Consider the following 23632-nt stretch of genomic DNA (forward strand, 5'->3'; position numbering starts at 1 on the left):
GCTGTATCTCTTACATGAAACTCAGTAGAGTGCAAAATCCAAGATGACCGCCTCATACGCCAAAATGAGCAAATTTCTCAGCACTGGCTCAAAGATAAACTGTTTTTATTGTACTATAGCATTTATTGAGTAAAGGAAACAAACAGAATAGTCAGAACAAGTTAGTCATTCTGTCTTACAATATTTCAGGTAAACACTGACAATTGTGTATTTGAGTATGTCCATGTAAGAACATCAACATCATGCTGGTGGCAGCAAAAGGCCTATATCTTAAACCATCATCCTATTACATTAAGAGTGTTTATTACTTTTCAACATTTACATGTCCATGTAAATAAGTTTAAGGACTTAAATTTAACCAAACTAAATTCTCTTTTGGTTTATTTATGAAAAAGATATTCTCAGAAAGATTGCTTGTAAATATTAAGAATTGAGACAAATTAACAAATTACTAAAACATATCACGGTAATGTGTCACACCACTAACATTAGCTTTGAACAGATAAAGGAAATAAACACAGTAAACTTGGCCTAAAATTACCTTATAAAGTTGGACATAACATTAGCTGAATAATAACTAAAACATGAACTGCATGGCATATAAAATGTAATGTTATTTAAACAATGGTAAAAAATAAAGTATAAAGTCGGCAACACCTAAGCTCCAAAATTATCAAAAATATTTATTTTACAAGACAACTATCGCATGGCGTATGTGACGTTTCGAGCACGCAGGCTCTTCACCTGATGAAGAGCCTGCGTGCTCGAAACGTCACATACAGCAGAGCAACGCAGACGAGACCTTTTACATTTACATCGTGCACTCATACATCTTAAGGCGCTGTTGCAACTGATCAATTCCAAACAGTAGTCTGACTAACCGAGGTTACGTTAGGTAACCAAGTACGTTCTCTTAAGAGAGGTTCTCTCGTATTGCGTAAGTTGCTTACGCTATGGGAACCCCTTGTCAACGCCGTGTGCGCCGATCATCCACTGCATGAGTCCCAGGGAAGCCCGGGGAACACAAAACATGTGGGAAACAGGCGGCCAGCAACGCGGGCCAGCACATGTACATAAGCACTTCATAGGGAAATACAGAGCGGCTCCGCCGGTCTCTGTATAGAGAATATCGCCCTTAGTACAGCTCAACCAGAAGAGCTAATAGTCACATGAGAGTAGCCTGCACACGAACAAACTGGGAAGAACATACACACCACTTAGACTGATAAAAGTCTAGCCTGCAAGGCGGGAACTTCCAGGTTATAAAACTTAACAAATGTAGAGGGGGAGGCCCAGCCTGCCGCCATACAAATGTCATGAATAGAAATCCCACTGGACCAAGCCCACGATGAAGCCATGCTTCTAGTGGAATGGGCCCTGATGCCCAGAGGGCACTGCAGGGGTTTGGACGCATAGGCATGCTGCGATAGCGTCCACTATCCATCTGGACAGGCTATGTTTCGAGGCGGCGAGACCCTTGGTGCGCCCACCAAACGAAACAAAGAGCTGCTCAGAACGTCTGAAGGCAGCAGAGCGTGTGATGTAAACTCTCAGCGCCCTGACGGGGCATAGGAGTTTTTCACCGCCCTCGCTATCGGATGCTGGCAGAGCCGATAGGGAGATGATCTGCCCTCTGAAGGGAGTGCCAATCGCTTTGGGGACATAGCCATGTCTCAGTTTGAGGATGAATTTAGAGTCATTTGGTCCAAACTCAAGACACGCGGGGCTAACAGATAGCGTGTGTAGATCCCCCACACGTTTTACTGATGACAGAGCTATCAGAAAAACGGTTTTGAGCGAAAGGTATTTTAGGTCCATGGATTCTAACGGTTCAAAGGGAAACGCTTTCAGGGCCTCTAGGACCAAAGAAAGATCCCAAATAGGAACCGAAGGGGGTCGCAGGGGGTTCATCCTCCTGGCTCCTCTAAGGAAGCGGATGATGAGCTCGTTCCTTCCTATCGCGCGGCCGTGCGTCGACTCTGCTAACGCTGCAATAGCTGCAACGCAAACTTTGAGTGTGGAAGGGGACCTGCCCTTGTCCAGCTCAACAGCTCTAGAAGGAAGGAGAGCACCCACGAAACCCCACATGTGCGTGGGTCCTGGCTCTTTGTAGCGCACCATTTGGAGAACACTGACCATTTAGACGCGTAGAGTCTTCTCGTAGAAGGAGCTCTAGACTGCGTGATCGTGTTCACGACCCCTTCTGGCAAAGCAACGGTTATTCGTTGATTATCCACGCATGCAGAGACCAGCGCTCTGGATGGGGATACCACATAGGGCATAGCACAAGCGGTGCCAGACCACGTGCTGTTCTGTGTTCTGGACAAGAAGCACTCTGGCAATTGCTTCTCTGTGTTGAGGATCGTGAAGCTTGCCTCTACTTTGTGCAGCTGATTTTAGTGTCAAAAGGCCCTGTTCTGTCGCATTGTATAGCTTATCTTTCTTGGATTCTTGGCATATAATGCAAGTATCCAATGACATTGACCGGTCAGGCTTCAAACTACACACAGCTTCCATAATTGGTGATCTTATAATCTGACCAACTTCATGGGTACAATTCCACAACTGGAAATATTTTGTGTTGGTTCATGTCGCTTTTTGGATATAAAAATTAATTCTGATGAAAAATACGAAGTGTGGAAATAACTGCAGAAAGTAATAGAAAGTAGAAAGTAGAATAAAAAACCTCTTGGATAACTCTGAACTCAATTCACACACTTTGATCCAAAGACAATAGTATGCATGTGACTCGAAACAAATGACTCTCGCATTTTAGATATTCTGTTTGTCCATTTGAAATAAGGAGAAAAACAGATATTTTCATGACTACAATGAGAAATAATGCAATTATCATTGTCACATACAAGTATCTTAATTCCCACCTAAATAAACTTTCTCGTTAATTGATGTCGTGCATGATGTAAAGTTTATAAATATAGAATTTCCTGACATTTTAGAGGTCATCTTGAAGTTTGCGCTCTACTGAGTTTCACATAAGAGATACAGCTTGGCAAACAGCAAAAATGGATTCAGCAGAAAAAATACCCTTAGAAAAGTCTGTTTGCCAACTTTTACTAAAAAATGCCCAAGGGTGTCACATTATCTGAAAATTGACCTAGTCTATTGGTCTTAGCGGGTTTAAATTGGATGTAAGATAAGACTTGGGTGATATGGCACGAGCTTGCCAACGCTTCCTACCGCAAGATGGCGCCCCCGTCCATTACCGGTGATTGTCTGGAGTTCAGCGGTGAACGCAGTTTGCTCAGGTACGTTCATTTATTTCTCTTATTTCTAATAATAACTGTTTTAAACTAAATTCCGTTTTAGAGACTATTTTTGGCGTTGTTATTATTCGGTTGCACAGTCGGCGTTTTTAAGGTGCTACTTGTTGGTAAGTTAGCGATGATCAAGATGGACCAGTTGCACTTGTTTTTGATTACAGTTGTTTATAATCATTTGATTGTACAGCGATTTATGGTGATTATTTTCATTTGTATATTTGCATTCAGTCTCATTGCAAACAGTTCGCTTGGTAACCCAGTAGAGGGAAGCAGCGTTTCATTCGTTAAGTTAGTAACGTTAGGCCTACACTAATTTATTCACTGCAGTCTGGCATCATCGACGGTGTGCCATTCATTTAGGGTCCAATATAATAATAATATATAAAACCAATATACTGACTTCTTCCTAAAACAACTAAATAAATGATTTAGCTCTTTAAATGAGAATTAAGAAAAAAAAAAAGTTTACATTAATACACATGCATCGTGTAAGGTCTTGAAAATGAAGGAGTAGCTCACCCAAAAATGTTGTCATCATTTACTCATGCTTATATTTCAAACCTGTAGCCTATGATTTATTTCTTCTGTGGCTCATGGGGAAAAAAGCAGCTTGGCTGGTTTTCAGCTGGTTTTAGGTGGTTGGTCAGCTGGTCTCCCAGCCTGACCATCTAAAGAAGTGGCCAAAACCCCCCTAAAACCAGCTATGACCACCAGGCTGGAAGACCAGCGAAGACCAGGCTACCAGCTCAAACACACAATAATGAGATGCTAAACAAAACGTTTATGCTGCTCCTTTTCATTCTGTATAGCCAGTCAAAAAGAGATGGAAAAATGATGGAAAACCACCCTAAGTACTCTCCATATGACTTGTGCACTGTATCCCAATACTTGTTGTTGTTTTAATACATGAGCAATGCAAATGCAAAGAAAAATATTAATTTATTTGAATTGGATCTTTGGAGCTGGAACAGTTGAATCATACTATAATGTGTGTGTGTGTGTGTGTGTGTGTGTGTGTGTGTGTGTGTGTGTGTGTGTGTGTGTGTGTGTGTGTGTGTGTGTGTGTGTGTGTGTGTGTGTGTGATATGATGCCTCATCCACACGCTTTGCTTCTTCACGTGATATTTCTCTCTTCCTGCTTGACCCAGTGACCTAAACAGAAACAAGAAACATGCCCTATCACTGGCCATGCCCTGATGCTGTTGACTAACCTACTTAAATGATCCCATCTCTCCAATGTCTCGCCTGGACATGATACAGCAACTAATTGGAAACAGGCTGCTTAGATGGTTCTTAGAACTGGTCTATTTTAATTCAGAGCCAGAAGGCATTTAAAAAAATTGCAAATGGAAGATAAAAGATCTAACAAAGTGCAAAGGAAGGTGCATGAGATAAATTTAAGAAAGTTGCATGGTTCGCATTATGACTCATACATGATGATGACGTCAGGATAAAAATAAACAGCCCCATGTTGAAAAGCAGTCGCCACATGGTCAAGTGCAGTTGGTTTACAGTTCCGGTCTGTTTAAGAGCCTCGTTGGTCTAAGCGAGTGTGTTGACTTCTGTTACCTTTAGTTTGACACTCGCCTGACTCACACAGGGCGGCTGGCCTCATGTGAGCCCTCGGTCACATGTTCGCACCTCCCATCAACCTGGGGTGTTTGGATTAGAGCAAAAAGAGCAGGAGCGTTCAGGCTGTGGGCGGGAAGCACTGGAGAGGATGAGGAGAAGATGTGGGCATGGGTGAAAGAGTGTCATTGTTTTGTTGTCCCTGTGATTCAGAGAGCTTCCTCCCAACAGCTGCTGGCCACTCCAGGCCAGGCTTGTGTTTAGTCGGTTTGTCTGGCTGTCGATATGAGGCTCTGTTACCCATTATCATGATTCCCTGAGTCACTTGTGAGACAGCACAGCCACCCTCAAAGAAATGCCTTATTTGGCCTGGTCTGTGACTGGTCTGAGTGGGTTTGAGTGAATGGAACATGCAGAGGAGAAATTGATAGTAGAGGTTAGAAGAAGATTATCTCTCAGAGACAATAATAATAAAAAAGAAAAAATGATAATAATAATAAAAAATACATACACACATATTTTACGGAAGCTCTTTCATTTTGGAACACATTTTTGAAAACTTTATTTTTAGAATATACTTATAGTTTTTCTTAGAATTTAAGAAAAGTTAACATCACAATTTACTCAGACTTTTTTTTTTTACTATGATTTTTTGAGTTTACAACTCAGAATGTAAGAAAAAAAAGTCAAAATTGTAATATGCAAACTCCCAATTCTAAGAAAAAAAGTTGTATTGCTAATGAAAAATTGCGAGAATAAATTGTGAGATATAGCCTAAAGTTGCAATTACCTTTTCTTATTTCGTGGCGGAAATAGGATTCAATACAAATTACATGGCAACTTATTATTACTTATTATTTTTCAACATTAAGATTTTAAGTTAAAATTTGAATAAATGTTGGGGATGCAACGGACAATATTAAAATTCTATGAATGATTATTAATAACCAATAAAAGGGCTAATATTAAAATTGTATATTTTCTATAAACAAAATCATTAGTTTTAAATAGCATCACAACAATATTATATGATACCAATTTATTGTGTCAAAGGGAAAGAATATGAAGAGTTCAGATGCAAAAGCCTCTAAGTGCCATCTGAAATGTTCTACTAGAATGATCATTTTTATGAAGCTCGTATATTATTTAAGTTCAGTAATTTCACTTAAATGGCAATGAAAATTGCCTATTAATTGCCATTTAAGTGAAATTACTGAAACCAAGCTTGATAAAAATGATCATTCTAGAAGAACATTTCAGATGGCACTTAGAGGCTTTTGCATCTGAACTCTTCATATACTTTTGATGCTGTAAATGGTATTGTATATTGGTGTACAATACCATTTACAGCATCCTTTTGGCAGTGTGCCAAATTATGTTTATAAGTCTCAAATTAATATTAGGTCATGTCAACAAGTCATGTGGAGACATTTAGCTTGAGTAGTAGAAATCTGAGGTTTTCAGTCATATAGTTCTCATTTCACATGTACAACTTTGTGGTTTACATCATTTGATTGGTTAAGATATGTGAATTTGCTCGCTTTCTCATGAATTCTGTGTCATGGCTGAAAGTGTAATATATGTCACAACCTCTGCACTAAAGGAGAACCTTATGCTTCTACAAATCAGCATTATGTATTGAAGATTAGATGGTGTTTGAGTTATGTGTGTGTCTGGATAAGTATGTAGGACTGAGCTGTGTTGGGTCAGCTGGGTATGAGTTGTCGGCTACAGGTAACCGGACAGAAGGAGGAGACAGATGCTTATCTAATGGATAATCGGGTTAATGTGCTTGTGGCACTACTGAACTTCAGCTAAAATGTGGCTAATGCTTGTCCAGTCCCAAGAGCAAAAGTGATCTCAGAAAGATTAAAATAGGTGTTTGAATACGGGGAAGAGGGGCTTGAGTTCCAGCCATAGCTCCTCTAGTAATCTTTAAAATGCAGGATACGCTGCTGGATCCTGGTGTGTCATTTCAGTTTTCACTACAGCAGGAGGTTGACACCGCCATGATGTTAGACTGATTAATGGTTGAAAAGATATGTTATAGGCTACTACATAACTACAATTAAAATAGGTCACCAGTTTTCTAGTTAAGTACCAGCTTAGTTCAAGGAACAGACTCCTATTTGGTCTAAATAAATGGCCGACTTAGGAAACCGAGTGTGACACGGGGTGAAAAAGAACGGAATGCACGAATGGGTTTTTACGGCTCATTTGCACATCACGTCAATGATATCATGTCACCATGTGGGTCAATTAATCTGGTCAGGACTCGGAGTGTTGAGAGGAGTAACATTTACACATGGGGTTTCAACAACCAGATGCATACTTGTCCAGTTTGGTCTGGAATGCGGCCCAGGTGTGCCACCTCCTCATGTGGTTTGAGCGATCGGATTTAAATCCATCCCGAATGCGTTTCGGAGGGCATTTACACCTGGTCTTTTGAAAATCGGATTGCTATCCGATCACAGAAGAACATGAAGTGACCAGGTGTAAACAGGCCCTACTGTACATGTATAAACAGGGGACATGAACATGAAGAAATAAACATCCAGAATGAAATGGATCATTTTTGAATTCAGAGTTGTTTGCGAACAACTTGTTGTCCATTTGTGAGGAGAAGGCTTCACATCTATCTCCATGAAATAATTGTGATCACAGAGCGACAAGTCAAGAGGATAGTGGTCTGGACTTCATAAAGCTCAAGTGCTCTATTAATATGAAGTGTCCTCAGAAGTGGAATATTGATGCAGAAACTGTGAGCGCACAGTACTTCACACGTTCTGGATGTATTGATTTATGATTGTGGAATAATGCCTTTTTAATGAAGTGCTTTCTTTGGAGGAGTTGGAACATATTTTGTTGCCTTTCACATTTCAACGATCATATGCGAAGGACCACAATCTGCCTACAAACCTTATGGTCCTCGGCGTCACACTGAAGGCAGCTGTTCCATCCACGCGCATTTTACCCAGAACATATGTCAGTCATGTTCTCACATATGCAGATGCGTGCATGCAAAACAACCTCTCTTTCTTTCTCCCCCCTCTTTCCTTCGCATCGAGTGTGGCAATATACCCCGAGCGCTCGCATTGCATAACTCTGGGCTGACTCATTGCTCTAGTGGCCTAATTCTTCCTTCACTATTAATGGATGAAGAGAAATCTAGTCCTCATGCACTTCTGCCCCACTTTCTTTGACTTTTTCAAAGTGTAACCTCAATCTACTCTTTGTTTACTATTCCAACGTCTTTCCTATCATTATTTCATTTTATGGCTGTAATCTTTCTTTTATGGCTGTAATCTTGGCCTTGCTCATATAATGGAATGATGTGACGTTGGCGTGCATGACATAATAAAGAGCTGTTATTGAGGCCGGAGCTTTTATTGGTGCTGATTATGTATTTGTTCAAATGGCATGAGAGGGCACTTATGCATTTGCAGTTTGTCTAGGCTGGGGGTGTGCATTTGCAACCTTTTACACTTCATTTCAATAAAGCATGTTTAAATATACCAATACGTTTTTGTATAGAATGCTTAAAACAACACTTTTCTAAAAAGAATCCTTCTTTTGAATTAATAGGACCTATATTAAGAATTAGAAATTTGAGATCTCAAAAAGTAGTACGTGTTTACAGATGTTTGGAGAGATATCAAAGTCTGCAACTAAAAAAAACATTTAAATACATATTGAAATTCATTTAAAAATAAATGTATTAAAAATCAAATAAAAAAGAAATTAACATTTAAAGATTTAAATTTAGACATTTATTTTTTTGAGCCATTTTTGCCATTTCATTAAAGGTGCTCTAAGCGATGTCACGATGTTTTTTAGGCCTAAACATTTTTTGTCACATCCAGCAAACATCTCCTCACCATCCGCTAGCTGCCTGTCCCCTGAACACACTGTAAAAAAAGTGATCTCTGTAGACAGCCCAGGCTCCACAAACGGCAAGAAAAACAAACTGGCCCAGCCTGGACCACGAAACATAACAAACAGCGTTCCAGCCAATAATCGACAAGAATGATTTGGGGGTGGGGGTTGGGGGGTTAGTGCGTGTGCACATGAAGGGGGGTGTGAGGACTGGAGGAGAGAGAAGCATGAAGAGGGAAGTTAGCTAGAAGAGAGATGTCCTAACAACGACTAACGTTAAAATTGTATATTCTTGATATGGCTGACACATGACCAAAGAGACGACGTTCCGATGAACAAATAACAAAGAATAGGGAAAAGAAGAAGGAACGCGAAGTCCCGAATTTACATCGGAAAAGCGTTCAAAAGGTGGCGAGAACTCCGCCGGCGGAAGGGCTTCCAATCCGACATTCAGGTGGCTCTGTTTTTGCTGGACAGGTGGGTAAATCCAGTTTGGTTTTTCTAAATGGTTAATGACTGTTTCAGGAAGCATGGAAGGGAGGGGGAGGGGATGGGAGGAGGAGGAGGGAGGGTCTAGCCAGCCTCCGTTTTGTTTGACAATACTTCGAACGTCAACAAGAAGTGATGTCGCTCAACATCGCTTAGAGCACCTTTAAAAAGTTATCTGATTGGATTTCAGATATATGATTGGATCAAATCTTGAAAATGGGAAAGAAAAAAAGGATTCTGAAATCAAATAAGATCACAAAATCCAATCTTTGATCTGGATCAAATCTTCCGTTTGTGTTCAAAACTTTTTAGTAAGGTTGGATTTACCTTTGATCCAAAAAAAAAAAAAAAAATCAATCAATCAGGATTATCGTGATCCCAGCAGAAGAGTGGTGTAGTAACTATGAAACTGGTCAAAAAATACAACATTTGTATCATGTAATATATACACATTCATATTTTTATTTTGCTCTTGATTAGTTTAACTATTAAAGTAATAAATTAGAAGTAGACAGCTATTTATTAAACTTTTAGGCTAAGTACAGTGAAGTAAAACAAGAGAGATTCTGGCACCATAAAATAATACATTCGTACGTTTTTGTACGAATAACATCTTACTAACTCCACCTTGTAAAATAGTTATTGATATTCCATTAATGTTTATGTCTAATCATTTTGATGACTATATCAAAACTTTAAACAAACCTCTTTCTTATTTTTCACTTGAAATGTTTATCAATTTAAATTGGCTTGAGCATCCAAATGCCTTTTTAGACCAATCTCTATGAAATTATGAAAGAGCAACATCGGAGTAATATAGGTTTCCTGGGCTTTTATGTCATAGATATTCCAGAATTTGTGGAATGGCTATTTTTTTATGCATGCCTTTTGTCTCTGCTGGTCACATCAGCAAAATTCCTCCATTCGAACAGAGTCCTGCTGTTAATTTCAAGGCAAGCGGTAAACCTTTCAGCCCCTTTATCTCACTGTTTCATACAGTCTGGAGCTGAACACAGTGGGTGATGTATCTGTCAATATCACTTCACTCTTTGTTTGGGAAGATTTGGGTTTGATTAAAGTAACTGATTTCAAAAGAGAGGATAATGACAGGAGTTTGGTGTGTAAATTGGTGATTGTGCCACAGGTGCAGCGGAGGAGGGAGGCTGATAAAGAGTCGAGAGAGTGGGAACAATCAACCAAAGTGATAAAAAGACAAAAAGAGGAAGATTAACTAAATTGTTACAATTTCTGAGAAAAATGTGAGTAGTGCTCGCAAGACGCTGCCAAGCTGTCATACTCTGCCATTGCTAAGGTGTTCAGAGTGTTTTTTTTGCACGTTGCTAATTTGCTGATGCGGTTCTGGGTGTGTTCTGGGTTGTGTATAAGTCGTTGGTTAAGATATAATAAGAGTAATATGAGTTATCTTGGGATGCACAATATTTTGGTAGCATATCGGTTATCAACTGACATTTCAGATGTTGTAATGTTTCACTATATTGAATATTAAATTGTTCCATCATTTCCACAGTTCTTACTTTTACATCATTTAAAGTTAATATACTTAATTAAATATACACTACTATTCAAAAGTTTGAGATTGGTAAGATTTTTTTAAATGTTTTTGAACGTAGTCTCGTATGTTCAAGATTTATTTGATCAAAAATACAGTAAGAACAGTTTATATTTTAAAATATTGCTACAATTTTAAATAACTGCTACTTTAATACTGTTTAAAATGTAATTTATTCCTGTGATGCAAAGCTGAATTTTCAGCATAATTACTCCAGTCTCCAGTGTCACATGATCCTTCAGAAATCATTCTAATATGCTGATTTGCTGCTCAAGAAATATTTATTAATGTTATAATATATATATATAATATTGGGAATTTTTTTAATTTATTTTTTTAAATAGAATAGTAAAATAGTAAAAAAAGAAGTTTAAATAGTATACAGTGGGAATAAATATTTGTTAAATAATTAATTGTCATGACAAAATGAATGTTGATTGACCTGAGGGTGAATAAGAGAGAACAAAATTCAGAGGGTCATGCGGTTTAGGACTGAGGGAATGGGGTTTGGGCAGGGCTGGCTGACCTACATTCTGCTGGCCTTTCAGTGATCAGCCTGTGTGAATCACACTGCCTCTTTTAAACTCTTACCAGCACTTATTATACATACACTCATTAATACACATCCTGTGATACTATTATTAATGATGTACACCCGCTTATAAGCAAGCATATAGCATCGTATAACATATCATCGTATGTTATAAAACTGCTCCACATGACACACATACACGCTCAGACACTTCTTCCCTTGTTTGCGCTCTCTATTTTTTTGACCTACATCTTAGGCAGCTCAGTTACGTAACCAGAGTTATGTTGTGCTCTGGAATCCCAGCGCTCCTGCAGATGTTCAGAGACAAAACAGCTTCTCTTCCCACTCCATTCCTCTCTCTGCCTCCTTTTCCTCCTTGTTCTTCCTCTCCTCATTTTACTCTTCCTTTTTCCTTTCTCTGCTTTCCTTTTCTGTTTTCTGTTCTGCTCTTTATGTCCTTTATACATACAGTGGGCTCCGAAAGTCTGAGAGCACTCAGAAAATCTGGGATTAGAGACCTTTAAGTAGACAGAACATTTTAGGATTAAAAAAAAATTAATCAAAATTGAACTAAAATTAATAAGAAATGTTTTATTATGCATTATTTCTAGGTCACTAATCAAATGTGTGACTGTGTGAATCATTGTACAAAAGGTCAGATTTTCTTACTTCCTTTGCTGTTCTCAGAAAATAAGGATCATCATGTCTTACACAAACCTCTGGAGTTCATAAGGCTAAACCAAATACTAAATTTAAATTAATCGCCTGTGCGATATGGCCCCAAAAGATTCTATATCAGTAAATCACGATAATTGTCAAATGAGAGTTCTGTCATGAAACTCTAGATGGCGCATGCTTGTCCTTAACTCAATCTGATTGCAATCACATCATTCGCTATACATAGTTCCTACATGACGTCACAACATACGGGCATTTGCCGACCCGGCACCATTTCTGTGGGCATGTTGTGGGCAGAACATTAGAAGAAGAAGCTGAAACGAGTTAATTTCGTGATAAAAAGTGAAAATGGTGATCTCCTGCTGGGCCAATGGATGTTCAAATCGTGCCGGAGGTTCAGTTAAATTTGGATTTTACAGTATACCCGTCATTAGACTTCATGAATGTGAGAAAACTAAGCTTTTGTCAGAACAACGACGGAGGTTATGGCTGGCGAGGATAAACAGGAAAGAAACTCCCTCAAAACACGCAAGAATTTGCTCAGAGCACTTTGTGTCAGGTGCACAATGTTGTGTTTTATTGCGAGTGTACACAAATATAAGTTAACACTTTGCAGTTTGAATGATGTCCTGTATGAACAAAATGACAAGGTATTAAAAACATACAAAAACAACATTGTTTCCACTGTTCGATCGCGCCCGCGCCTCTCTCACTCACACACACACACACACACAGACAGACAGACAGCGTTAGCGCATACGGATCCACACCATTTATGACTGAAATTTTCGCATTGTACCTCTCTCTGTCTTGTGTTAATAGAGTCTCTTTATAATCTCTCTTTAAAGTCTCTGTCACTTTGTCTCTTCATGATTTTCGTAACATTATAAACAGAAAGAAATATTCGAAATTTGCTTGTAAAACTTTGTAAACACAGCAGCTTATGCCATCAAAGATGGGGTCTCCGGGGAGGTCACGTGACATTAATTGGCCTGTGGGAACTATGTATAGGGCACAGCTGATTGGCTCCTGCTGTATCAGTAGCCAATGAGCTCGCTGCTCAACCTCAAAGCTGTAGCAGTTGCAACACGCTTCCAGAAACCCTCCACCTTCCCCAGCTCCACCTGTATAGATCTGCTATCATGGGTAATTCATGTATGCTATAACTGTACAACAGCAGCGTAGCATAACTATTCTGCCATTTACCTTTCTTTTCCTTGATTTCTTAATGCCTTAATGCCAATAATGATAAATTCTTTTAAAATGTCTTGGTTGTGCTTTCTTTAAATAGGATGCACCGCAACAAAGCATTACATAATTCTGACATTTCTCAACTACACTACAGCAGTATAATGTGTGTGTTTTTGTTGTTTAGAACAGTGTTCAGTTAATGAGATCACAATGCAGCGTTCTGCTCACTCCCCTTTAAGCTCTCTGCAGGCTGAATGACGTGTCTGCACCTCCACCCTCTCTCTCCTCCCCAACCCTCACTCTCTGAATTCCCCTTCTCTCATCCCTCTCCTCCCCTTCACACTGACCTACTTTTCCACTGACCTGCTTTCGTAAGGTTGCGCATACTCCGTACAAGTAAAAAAAACAGGGAAAGAGGGGAAAAAAGAGTGAAAAAAGATCAGCGAAGAGAACAAAGCACTGCAGCTCTTGCTAAAAGTCACCTTGCTTTTGTTCTTGCTTTGGCTCTCGCTACCGTAGCAACCGGTAGTGCGGCACAGTTCGGTGCTTGTTTATTCATGTGACATCATCAACTACACAGGTTTCATTTTTAAATAAAATTAGACACCTTTTAAAGAATGCATTGTCAACGGATTATGTCAGTTTTGAATTATGGCTCTGTAGTTGTAGTTGAATATTGGTAGAAGGGGTAACGTACTTTCAGATGAAGGTTGTACGGCAGGTTGTGTAAGCGCCATGCATGCATATTACTTAATGGCAGACAGGGTAAGTGATATAACAAACTGGCAGTCTACCAGGAGCAATAAATGAATGAATAAATGACAGGTAATCATTAACACTTTTTAAAAAATGTGTATCAGAAAAGAGAAATAGTGAGAAAGACGAGATGTAATTTCTTGAGGCGGAGGGTAGAAAAGATTGGATTATGACCTGCACTTCAAGCTATTCTTTTTATAATGTCAATTGATATCAGAACAGTTACATAACTTGTTTTCTGCTCTAGTCTATTTTTTTCCTCTGAATTAGTGCCTGTACTTGGGAGTGTATTTTCATGAACAGTGTGACCAGCTACATCGTGTTCCTTTCCAATGTTGGTAATTCCATTGATGCAGAGAACATGAAAGCATTTGTATGTGTACTTCTATTTGGTTGCAGCTCCCTGTGTGTGTGTGTGTGTGTGTGTGTGTGTGTGTGTGTCTTTTGGCTGTGACATAAGTGCTGTGACTTAGCCTGTTACATCATATTGGATGACTCTTGTGCCCTGCAGGAGTACAAAGTGTCCCTATGCATTTGCAAAGCTCTCATTTTAATTAGTTTATCGTGCTAGAAGGGGAGAGGAAAAGTCACGTTGGAAGTATAAAGTATGTCTGTTATTCTTTTGGTCTGGTCTTAAATCTTGTGAAAGTGCATGTGTTGGGATTGTTTATGGAAACACTTTATTATGGGGCATTAAGGCTTGCCGGGTAGTATAAACAACATTAGGCGACTTAAATTCAACATACAACATGTTTTATTTTTCTTTCCACTCCTTTAGTGTCATTCTGAGCACCTTGACAAGTACGTCCACCTCTTTTAACAAACATCTTCTTTTTTTTTTTTTTTTCTTAAAACTTCAGTAAATACCACACAATACACCAGAGTACAGAGGTGAAATAGATGAACAGGACATGAAAATACATACTGTCTCACATTGAGGTGAACAGACAACAGACACAAGAAATATCAACCCAAAAAGAATAATAGCATTGGAATATAAAATAAAATAAAAATACAATATTAATAATTATTATTATAGAATGCCAAAATAAACTTGATACAAACTTAAAATACTCAAAAGAGAATTTGTCTGTACACTTTTTACATAATGGCCAGTGCCAGGCACCTGTTTGGGAACAATAAACACAGATTGTATAAAATCTGATGAAAAAAATTCAGTGCAGAAGCAGCTTTCAGCTGTGGTAAATTCTACAAAGACAACTAGTAGGACTGAATTTGTGTCTAGGTAACACTTAGTTGTGTGCTGCAGCATTTTACTGTGTGTTAACTTTTATATGCAACATTTAATGGGTCTGATGATGCAATGGGCTACACGCACCAAAGGAGAAACTCTTCAGTTCTGAGTAACCTCAACCGTTTCTTCTCATGAGGTAGCATGTGAGGCGTCTCTGAAGCCTGAACACAGAGGACACGGCAATCATGATATATTTTACACTTTATACAGTCCGCATATTAACTTGGAAGAGACCACCTTGACATTTCTTGACAAAGGGCTTTTACTCGAATTTGGCTAAATGTCAGGTAGATTGCAAATTCTTTTTTTTTCTTAAAAAAAAAAAAGAGGACTGGTCACAGTGACCTTTGGAGAGGGTCAATCCATCAGGCTCCTTTACACTGATACAGTATAGAAATGTACTGGACAAAAGGTGATTTTTACTGGTTAGCGTTGACCTATGAATGACCAAAACACTATGAAGAGAACATTCTGGTATCTCTCAAATGATACAGTGACATAAATACGATGACTTAGAAAATATAATGGAAGCATCAGACATAAACATTAGGATTAGACTATACAGGAATTCAAACAGTAAGAAGTAGACAGTGTTCGTAGTCTTTCTCCCACTTTTCTACTCTTAAAGATTGACATGTTGCCATTTTTCATAAAATGTACTGAAATATGATATGTTTAGTCATGTCACAGTATTATAATATTCCAAGTGCTTCAATAATGCTAAAGTCCAAAGGCAGAGGAGGAGAAAGACAGGCATAAATCTGTTGAGGTTTTTTCTTCCGAAATCAGTAGGGAGAAAAGGACTTGAGTCTTTAACTCCATGAAGTGTGGCGAAAACTACTTGGGTTCAGGAACTACCCATCAATTGAGCTAAGCTACAAAACATGGCAGAGATATGTAAATATTCAAAGGTGGAGTCAAAGGTTGCTATACAGAGCTTTGTAGGTTTGTTTTGAAAGAGGAAAAAGATCATTAGAAAGAGCTCAATTTCCTCTTTGTAACTTTTTAAAGTTACAGTTAAGTGCTTATAAAAAAATGTTCGAGAACAGAGCTGCATTAAAAGTCACAGAATCGCTCTTGATAAGAAAACAGACCAAGAACACAAGTTACTTTCTTTTTGTTGTTCTGTATAAGCAATAGACTTTCATGCAATGAACTGGTACCATTTTCTTTCTATAGGATGGTAAAGATGACATTTTAACAAGTCCAGGATGGGATGTGCCAGATTCAGTCACGTTTCTTATTTCTGCTACCTCGTCCTCCTGAACTCCTCTTCCCACTTTCCTTCCATCCCTCTTCCTTCTCTCTGGAAGGAAACTGTTGTGTGTAAAGTTCATCTGCTGTCTCACTCTCCCCTTCCTTGCTTCCAGAGCTGCTGCCTTGCTGCTGGTTAACCTGCGCTAGCGCCAGGTAGGGGTGCTGAGGCAGAGCGGAATCAGGTGACGTTGTGGCCAGGACGTCTTGGGAGCCACCGTTGGACAGTGCTCTATACTTAAGTCTTAGCTTGTGTGGCAGAGCAGTGCCTTTCATGTCACCTTGGTTGTCTCCGTACTGGTAAGAATCACTGATGACCATGGTGGGTGAGGATGCTGACTGGTGGATGGCGTGAAATCCACCAGTATCAGAGGAAGAGGATGAGGGAGATTCATCGTCAGTGGAGGCCTCTTTATCTGAGCTGCGTGGGTCTCCGTCACTAGAGGAGGTGTCCTTGCCTGAGGAGGAGTGCTCTTGGTAGAAGCCATCTGCTCTTGGGCAACCTTCATACGTTAGCTCTGGTGGCTCCTCGTTCAGAGTGCCGAGGTAGGGATTGGACCGCTGGCATACAAGGGCTTTTCCGGCCTCACTGAGCAAATCTGGGGCAAAAGAATTTGGGGTGCTGTCTTGAACCTGACTTCTGCATTGTCCTTGAACGCTCAGGTCTTGTTGCTGTATGACAAATCGCCTGCTCTCCCCGGCATCTGCCTTGCCGTTAGTGAATTCATAGTTTGGTGAATCCAAAGACCTTCTGGCCAGCTGCTGCGCCACCTCCGAAAGAGTCTCTAAACCATCAGGTCTTATTTGTAGACTGCACCCTGTTTGAGTAAAATGGGTGATTTGCCCATTCTGTTGTGTTTGGGATGCCACCTGCTGCTCCATGTCCTCAACCCTTTGGCTCTCAACAGGGTAGGAGTTGCTTCCGGAACGAAAGAGGATGACACTTCTTTGGGGTGTGGCAGATGGAGGGGCTGGGTTGCTGACGCCTTCTTGCTGCTCCATTTCTTGAGGTTGGTGAGACTCCAGTCGTCCGAGACTTTGATGGCCATTGAACATGCCATTAAGAACACTTGCCTCAAGCCTGTTAATGTCCATTCCAGAGCTCTCGTGTTTGATGTCAAAGTTTATAGGTTCAGGACTGTCCCGTGAAGATCCATCAGACATGTCGGAGAGTGATCCACGGGGGGAGTACTTGTGTAACGTTGAGTGGCGTTCACTCCTGGTCGGCTGCTCAGCCTCTGAGGAATCAGAGTTCATCATGACCTGAGAAGCACTAGAGTATCCACTGCTTGAGTAATATGGATTTCCAGAAGTTGCTCCTGTACCATTAGCTCCATTAGTCGCTGCCTCACTACCATTGCTGATCTGCTGGGTCTTTTCCATGTAAGAGGCAGAGCTTATGAGTCCAAATCTCAATTTCAATTGCAGGAGCTCTGTCTTCAGCCGCACGTTTTCATCATTCAGTGCCATTACCCTGTTCTCCAGCACCATATCATTGAGCCGGCGTTTCTCCCTTGACCTCTTTGCAGCCTCGTTATTCTTGCGTCGCTTTTCCCAGTAGGATGCATCTTTTTTCTCATCCGAGATGAACTCCCGCTTCCGTCGACAGCTGGAGTTGGGTTTTGGTTTTATTAGTCGGCCTTGACGAGGAGGGCTCGCTATCCGAGGTGATGGTAAACTCTCACTGTAGTTTGAGAACGTTTCTAATGTTTCCAAGCTTGCACTGTTGCTTTGGGTAGGGAGATTTAGGCTTTCCATTGTGGTCCTATTGAGGCCAGTTTGTATAACTGCCACTCAGTGGACATTGAAATTTAATGTTTTAATACTGAAGATTATTTGTTTCTGATTGAAACTTCAAAAACAAACTTAATTGCCAATATGCAGTCCTCAAACCTTTCAAGTGTCCAGATTGGTCAAAAAGATAAGAAAAAGATGGAAGGCAACAAAAACAACCGTCATTGGATAAGTTTGATCCAAGTTTTTTTTTTTTTGTCCCAGAAAAGGGATGGTCTTCTTTTTTTGTTTAGCTTGCTTTCAGTTCTCTCAGATTTCAGACAATGCAAATTTGTTGACTTGGCAAAGCTCCTTGTTCTTGATGGGTGACGTGGTTGTATAGGCTGGGATTTCTGTTGGAGAATAAACTTGATCGTTCATCAGATCCGTCTCAGCTCAGTGTTTTATCCCAGTCTCTGTTGAACAGATCTGTAAAGACAAAAAACAGGAGGTGTTTACTGAAATGTGTCCACAAGAATGAACAAAAACAACTACATCATAAAGTTAAAGGTAACAAGAATTAAAAGAGTAGGATTAGTTATTATGAATGGTATATTATTTTGAATGTATGAAAAAGTGTTCTACTTTATTGCACTGGTGGCATTACCTTTCTTTTGTCTTTTTTACTTTGTTGTAGTTGTGTGTATGTAGTTTAACTTCAATCCCTTCAATTACAAAATGTGATTGACTTTCATATGAGGGATTTGTGAAGACCTTTTCCTTTTAATTTCCATTCAAAAGCTGCAGCTTTGATGATAAATACCATGGACGGATGTCAAATGATGCATTAGCAAAATGTATTCTCATGTAATAATTCGGAAACAACCCAGTGTTCCATTTCCAATCTTGGCAGCAATTGAAATGTTCTGCTTTTCCTCTGTTCTATGAGCTCTAGAGAAATGTAGGTCAGTAGAGTAGTGTAGCACAGCGAGTAGGAGATCAGGTCGTGCTGCAGTAGGACACTTATTGTGTAAGATACTGCACTGTCACATAATCAGAGACACCTGACTGACTGCCAGGACTGCAGGGAACTAAAGGTGTGGAATATCCGGAATAACCCTCATTCTCTTGGCATCATTTATTAGTCATCCAAACATCATTTATTGACAGTGTAACCAAGAACATTTTGCTTATTAAAAATGAGTACATGTACACAACTATCTTTTTAAATGACTTCTTATTGTGCTATTTTTTTAAATACGGTTTTGTTAAGATTTGTGCTTTATTCGGTAGTAGAGAATAATGTCTTTTTGTTACTGTGCTAAAACTATTAGGACTTTGTCCTTGATTTGTTAGCTCATCCTATTTTGCAGCTCATCGTGAGAATCTGAGTTCATGTTACATAATCACAAACAGCTATTGCACCATCACTAAAACACAACTTCAAAACCCGGCATTCTCAGTTCAACGGCAAAAAGAGGAAGAGGAACAAAAAAGTACAACACAAACAGCCCATTGTTCTCAAAAGCAAACATAGAACTTTGCCTATGCCCGTTTTGTTTAAGCCTGATTGAATTTTCCCTTATCTTCAACCACATGAGAGAGTATTACTTTGTATTTCTAAATTTGTGGGTAACTTTGTCCATTGTGGTTAGGCTCACAGCATTGTGGGGACTAAGATTCCAGAAAACATGGAAGCACAAAGTATGGTCCATGCATGATCATTTTTCAGTTGGAACGTAAACGAGAGCCCGGGAAGGGTGGTGGACGTTGCGTGTGCGTGTCCCACTGACCTAGAAACCGGCTGCTCCGTAAACACGGTGCGTGTGCGCACTGGGTCCAACGCTATGCTGTAAAATAGGTCAGTGGGGCGGCAACGGTGTGTGCGTCCGCGGCTGTGTGTCTGTGAGAGAGTGCGTCAGAGCAAGTGGGGAGGAATTATAGTGCCTACCAAAAATAGTGTGCTTGGGTGAGGGAGGAGTTAAGGATTCCAAATGGGGGATGAGAGAGGAATTTACCAGCACTGCGGAGGTACAGGGAAAAAAAAGCAAATACGTCATCATCAGAATATTAGATTAAAGCGGGCCATGATTCATGCCAGTGATGCAATAATAAGCATCAAATGCACTAGCATTTTCCTGAGACGCATTAAGAAAGAGAGGAAGATTTAAAAATGAGGTTTTCTGCTCTTACACCACAAGGCTTGTCCGATACAGTCCAGCTTTTGTAATATCACTAATCAGCCGTGAATCAGAGCATGCAGTATAGTGCAGTTCAGACTGCAGGTTGTGGCTGGATGCCAGGTTGTTATCACACTTGAGGATCATTTTAGGACATGGTGAACTCAGACACCCAAGTTACTATAAATGTACCATCTGTAAACCTTTATTTTATGATAGATAAGTGACTTAGGATAGTAATGGTGCTCAAAGAAAAAGAGGGGAGACATAACCATCCTAACGATATTTTGACCACATACACATTTGTGTTATTGGTTCCCTTAGCTTGTTTACTTTTCTTCTTCCAAGAATTAAGAGTCTACATTTGAAGAAAAAGAGCTTGAGGTCCCATTAAACAGTTATGCACCGCCCCACATGGATAGTATTTACAGCTGGAAGCCTCCCTGCATGTGTTCACTCAGTCACATGCAAGCAGAACTGTTACGCCTTTAGCCTTCCTTCCAACCTAAAAGCCAAGTAGGCCAGTGTGACTGAGTGTTTTGGCTAGACTCATAATTACAGGGGTTAATGCTAAATCACAATAGCCGTCTATGAAAATTAAGTTCACAGCAAGTTGTCAGACTAGAAGACTAGGTTAGCTAACCTTCAGATTAGTTTATGTAGTGGAGTAAACTCACCACCTGTATGCACATCTTTTGAATGCTCTTATTTGATTTTCGGGCTGATGCCTTGTATTTTAAGAAGTTTGGGAGCAATGTGAGGCAGTTTCAGATTCCAGGCATTGCTGAATGGGGAGTGGTGGAATTGTTAAGAGGCATAGTCTACTTAGTTTAGGAGTAGGTCATAAGCTAAGCATGAGGATTGCATCACAATTTTTTTTTTGTCCCCACACTATAGGCAAATACATTATTAAACATTTGAATAGTTTGCACATTAGTATGCTTGTAAGTAACTCTCTCTTTCCCAAACCAAAAGTTTTACGTCGCCTCACATTGCACAATAACCCACATGATACGTACTCACATTACGAGAATTTGATCCACTAAGGTGACGCGATTTTTGAATATCTCGCGCATCTGAAAGAGGGTCTTTCTCTGCTCGCCACTGAACATCGTGCAACCCAACAACCATTCGCGTGGCATCGCTTTATCCTGTCGCCACGCGTTAGTTTAACAACCATATGCTTTGTAAGAAACGCTGACTTGCAACTGAAATGCTACGGGAATGGTGCCGCCGCAATGCAATGTACAGACATTAACTGACCCACAGCCACTCATGCTTTTGGATATCGTAATGATCACCACCTCCCCCACGCCACGACCGTCTCGCCTTGACATTGAATGTGAAAATGTATGCAGTGCACAATGCGAGATAATCTGTAGCTACATTACAATCTAAAATAGGCAAGCATAAACAATAAAAAAATAACCATTGAAAACCAATAAAAATCGCAGTCAACGAAGCATTTGAGAGCCATGCAGACCCGGAGTCGGTTTCCATGTGAACAATAACATGCCCTGACCACGTTGCAAGGTAAGAGCCTAGCCTACAACTGTTTAGCCTGCTTCAAGCTCTGTAAAACACAATACACCCAGCTCATATTAAGAAGAAATATTATATGATAAACGGAGTGCAGTTGAACTCACCTATGTGAAATGGCGCATTCGTTTAGTTAAACGAAAGAATCCTCTTTTATTCTTCAATAAATCGCACGTCCGCGCCTCTGTATGCCGTTTCTCGTCCCGATTCTGGTCTTTCTTCCTTTTACAACTTCAGTCTGGGCTGAAAATGTCCCGTGTGGGTCGTGATCCACTCACCGGCTTTGTGTCGATTAATGTGACTCCCTGAATGTGCTGCTATTCGCCGTCTATCTCTTCCCTCCCTCTTCGTCCTTGTGTTATGTCGGAGGCTTTGCTCCAATTTTCCTCTCTTACACACACACACACGTACACACACACTCTCTTCTTGTCGTCCTCGAATGTGTGTTAGTAGGTCAGCGGTTGCATAACACGGAGCTTTGGGTGCCTAGTCACGTTCTTGTTCATCATGACGATACACAAGCCTCCTCTCCTGCCGAAATGACCGAAGAAACAGGGGACGGAGTTGGTCAAAAAAAGCCCTTCTCAGGTTCCTTGTAACGACATTCACCTCATACACCGATGGCAAATACAGCAGCAGCAGTGTGTGTGCAGTTACTCCAACACGCCTCTGTGTATTCAACAGCTTCTCTGAAAGGAGGTTACGAGACTGGCAATGTTGCGTAAATATTCACAATTGCATAAAAGACACTTTGGCTCAAAGAAAAGTCTGATGTGACTACAAACTTAATGATTACCAAAGGAATATTAGATCGATCTATCTATCTATCTATCTATCTATCTATCTATCTATCTATCTATCTATCTATCTATCTATCTATCTATCTATCTATCTATCTATCTATCTATCTATCTATCTATCTATCTATCTATCTATCTATCTATCTATCTATCTATCTATCTATCTATCTATCTATCTATCTATCTATCTTTTAAATGTGTTAGTATAACCGTCTATTAAAAAAGTAACACGGTTCGTAACAGCTAATTTAGCCATGACTAGCTTGTGCTCAAGGTCATGACCCTACAAAAAAATTCTATATTTTTTGAGTTTTCAATCATCTGTGGTTTACTGAATAAAATCATGTATTGTTGACTATTAAAGATTGTTCCCTACTGGCCTTACAAATTATCTAACTACAGACAAAACATATGTTATTATTATTAATCTGATTATGAAATATTAGCAAATTCAAATGATAATCTAGAGGATGTATATTAATATTGTAAGTGTAGTATATGTTACTATTTTCACTGGGTTGCAAATTAGCAGTTAAAAATGTAATTGCAGTGTAACTTTATTTTGATGGTCTACTTTAGACATTTTACTAACTATAAGTAACTTTGCATCTACATTTCAACTAACTCTCATTAGATAGTACACTGTAGTAGACTGCTAGGTTAGGGTTCAGGAATACGTTGACATGCAGTTGCAAAGTTAGTCAGTAGAGTGTCTGTTGATGAGCATCAAAATATAGAGTTAGCAGATATTAAGCAGACAGTCTAATACTCTAATGAGTTAGTTGACATGTAGTTGCAAAGTTACTTAAAGTTATTACAATGTCTAAAGTGGACTATCGAAATAAATTGTAACCTAAATTTTAAGTAAATAGTTAAATACACCTAATATAACATATTAGATTAGATGCACCAAATTATAAATAGTAATGAGCCTTTTTTATCCTGAACG

General features: G+C 39.6%; 2 protein-coding genes across 3 annotated transcripts in view; one reads left to right on the plus strand and one right to left on the minus strand.

Moving 5' to 3' along the window:
* Window positions 1-14685: 14685 nt before the first annotated feature.
* nfil3-5 (nuclear factor, interleukin 3 regulated, member 5) lies at window positions 14686-22562 on the minus strand. The gene is made up of 2 exons (XM_081380702.1): window positions 21991-22562; window positions 14686-18653 (listed from the first exon to the last, which is right to left on the minus strand). The coding sequence occupies exon 2, from the start codon at window positions 18207-18209 to the stop codon at window positions 16425-16427; it is 1785 nt and encodes a 594-aa protein (XP_081236828.1). The 5' UTR covers window positions 18210-18653; window positions 21991-22562; the 3' UTR covers window positions 14686-16424.
* LOC308699758 (alpha-1B-glycoprotein) overlaps window positions 21656-23632 on the plus strand; it is a 33619-nt gene continuing 31642 nt past the window's right edge. For both annotated transcript variants that reach the window (XM_081380711.1, XM_081380715.1), the window contains exon 1: window positions 21656-21877. The gene's annotated coding sequence lies outside the window, so the exon portion shown is untranslated. The remainder of the gene's footprint in view (window positions 21878-23632) is intronic.

The sequence above is a fragment of the Scardinius erythrophthalmus genome (genome assembly GCF_964197995.2).
Source record: "Scardinius erythrophthalmus genome assembly, chromosome: 12".
NCBI classification, from domain to species: Eukaryota; Metazoa; Chordata; class Actinopteri; order Cypriniformes; family Leuciscidae; genus Scardinius; species Scardinius erythrophthalmus.

Excerpts from the sequence above, each read along its gene's own strand:
- nfil3-5 (XM_081380702.1), bottom strand. The coding sequence starts at position 18,209 with ATGGAAAGCCTAAATCTCCCTACCCAAAGCAACAGTGCAAGCTTGGAA.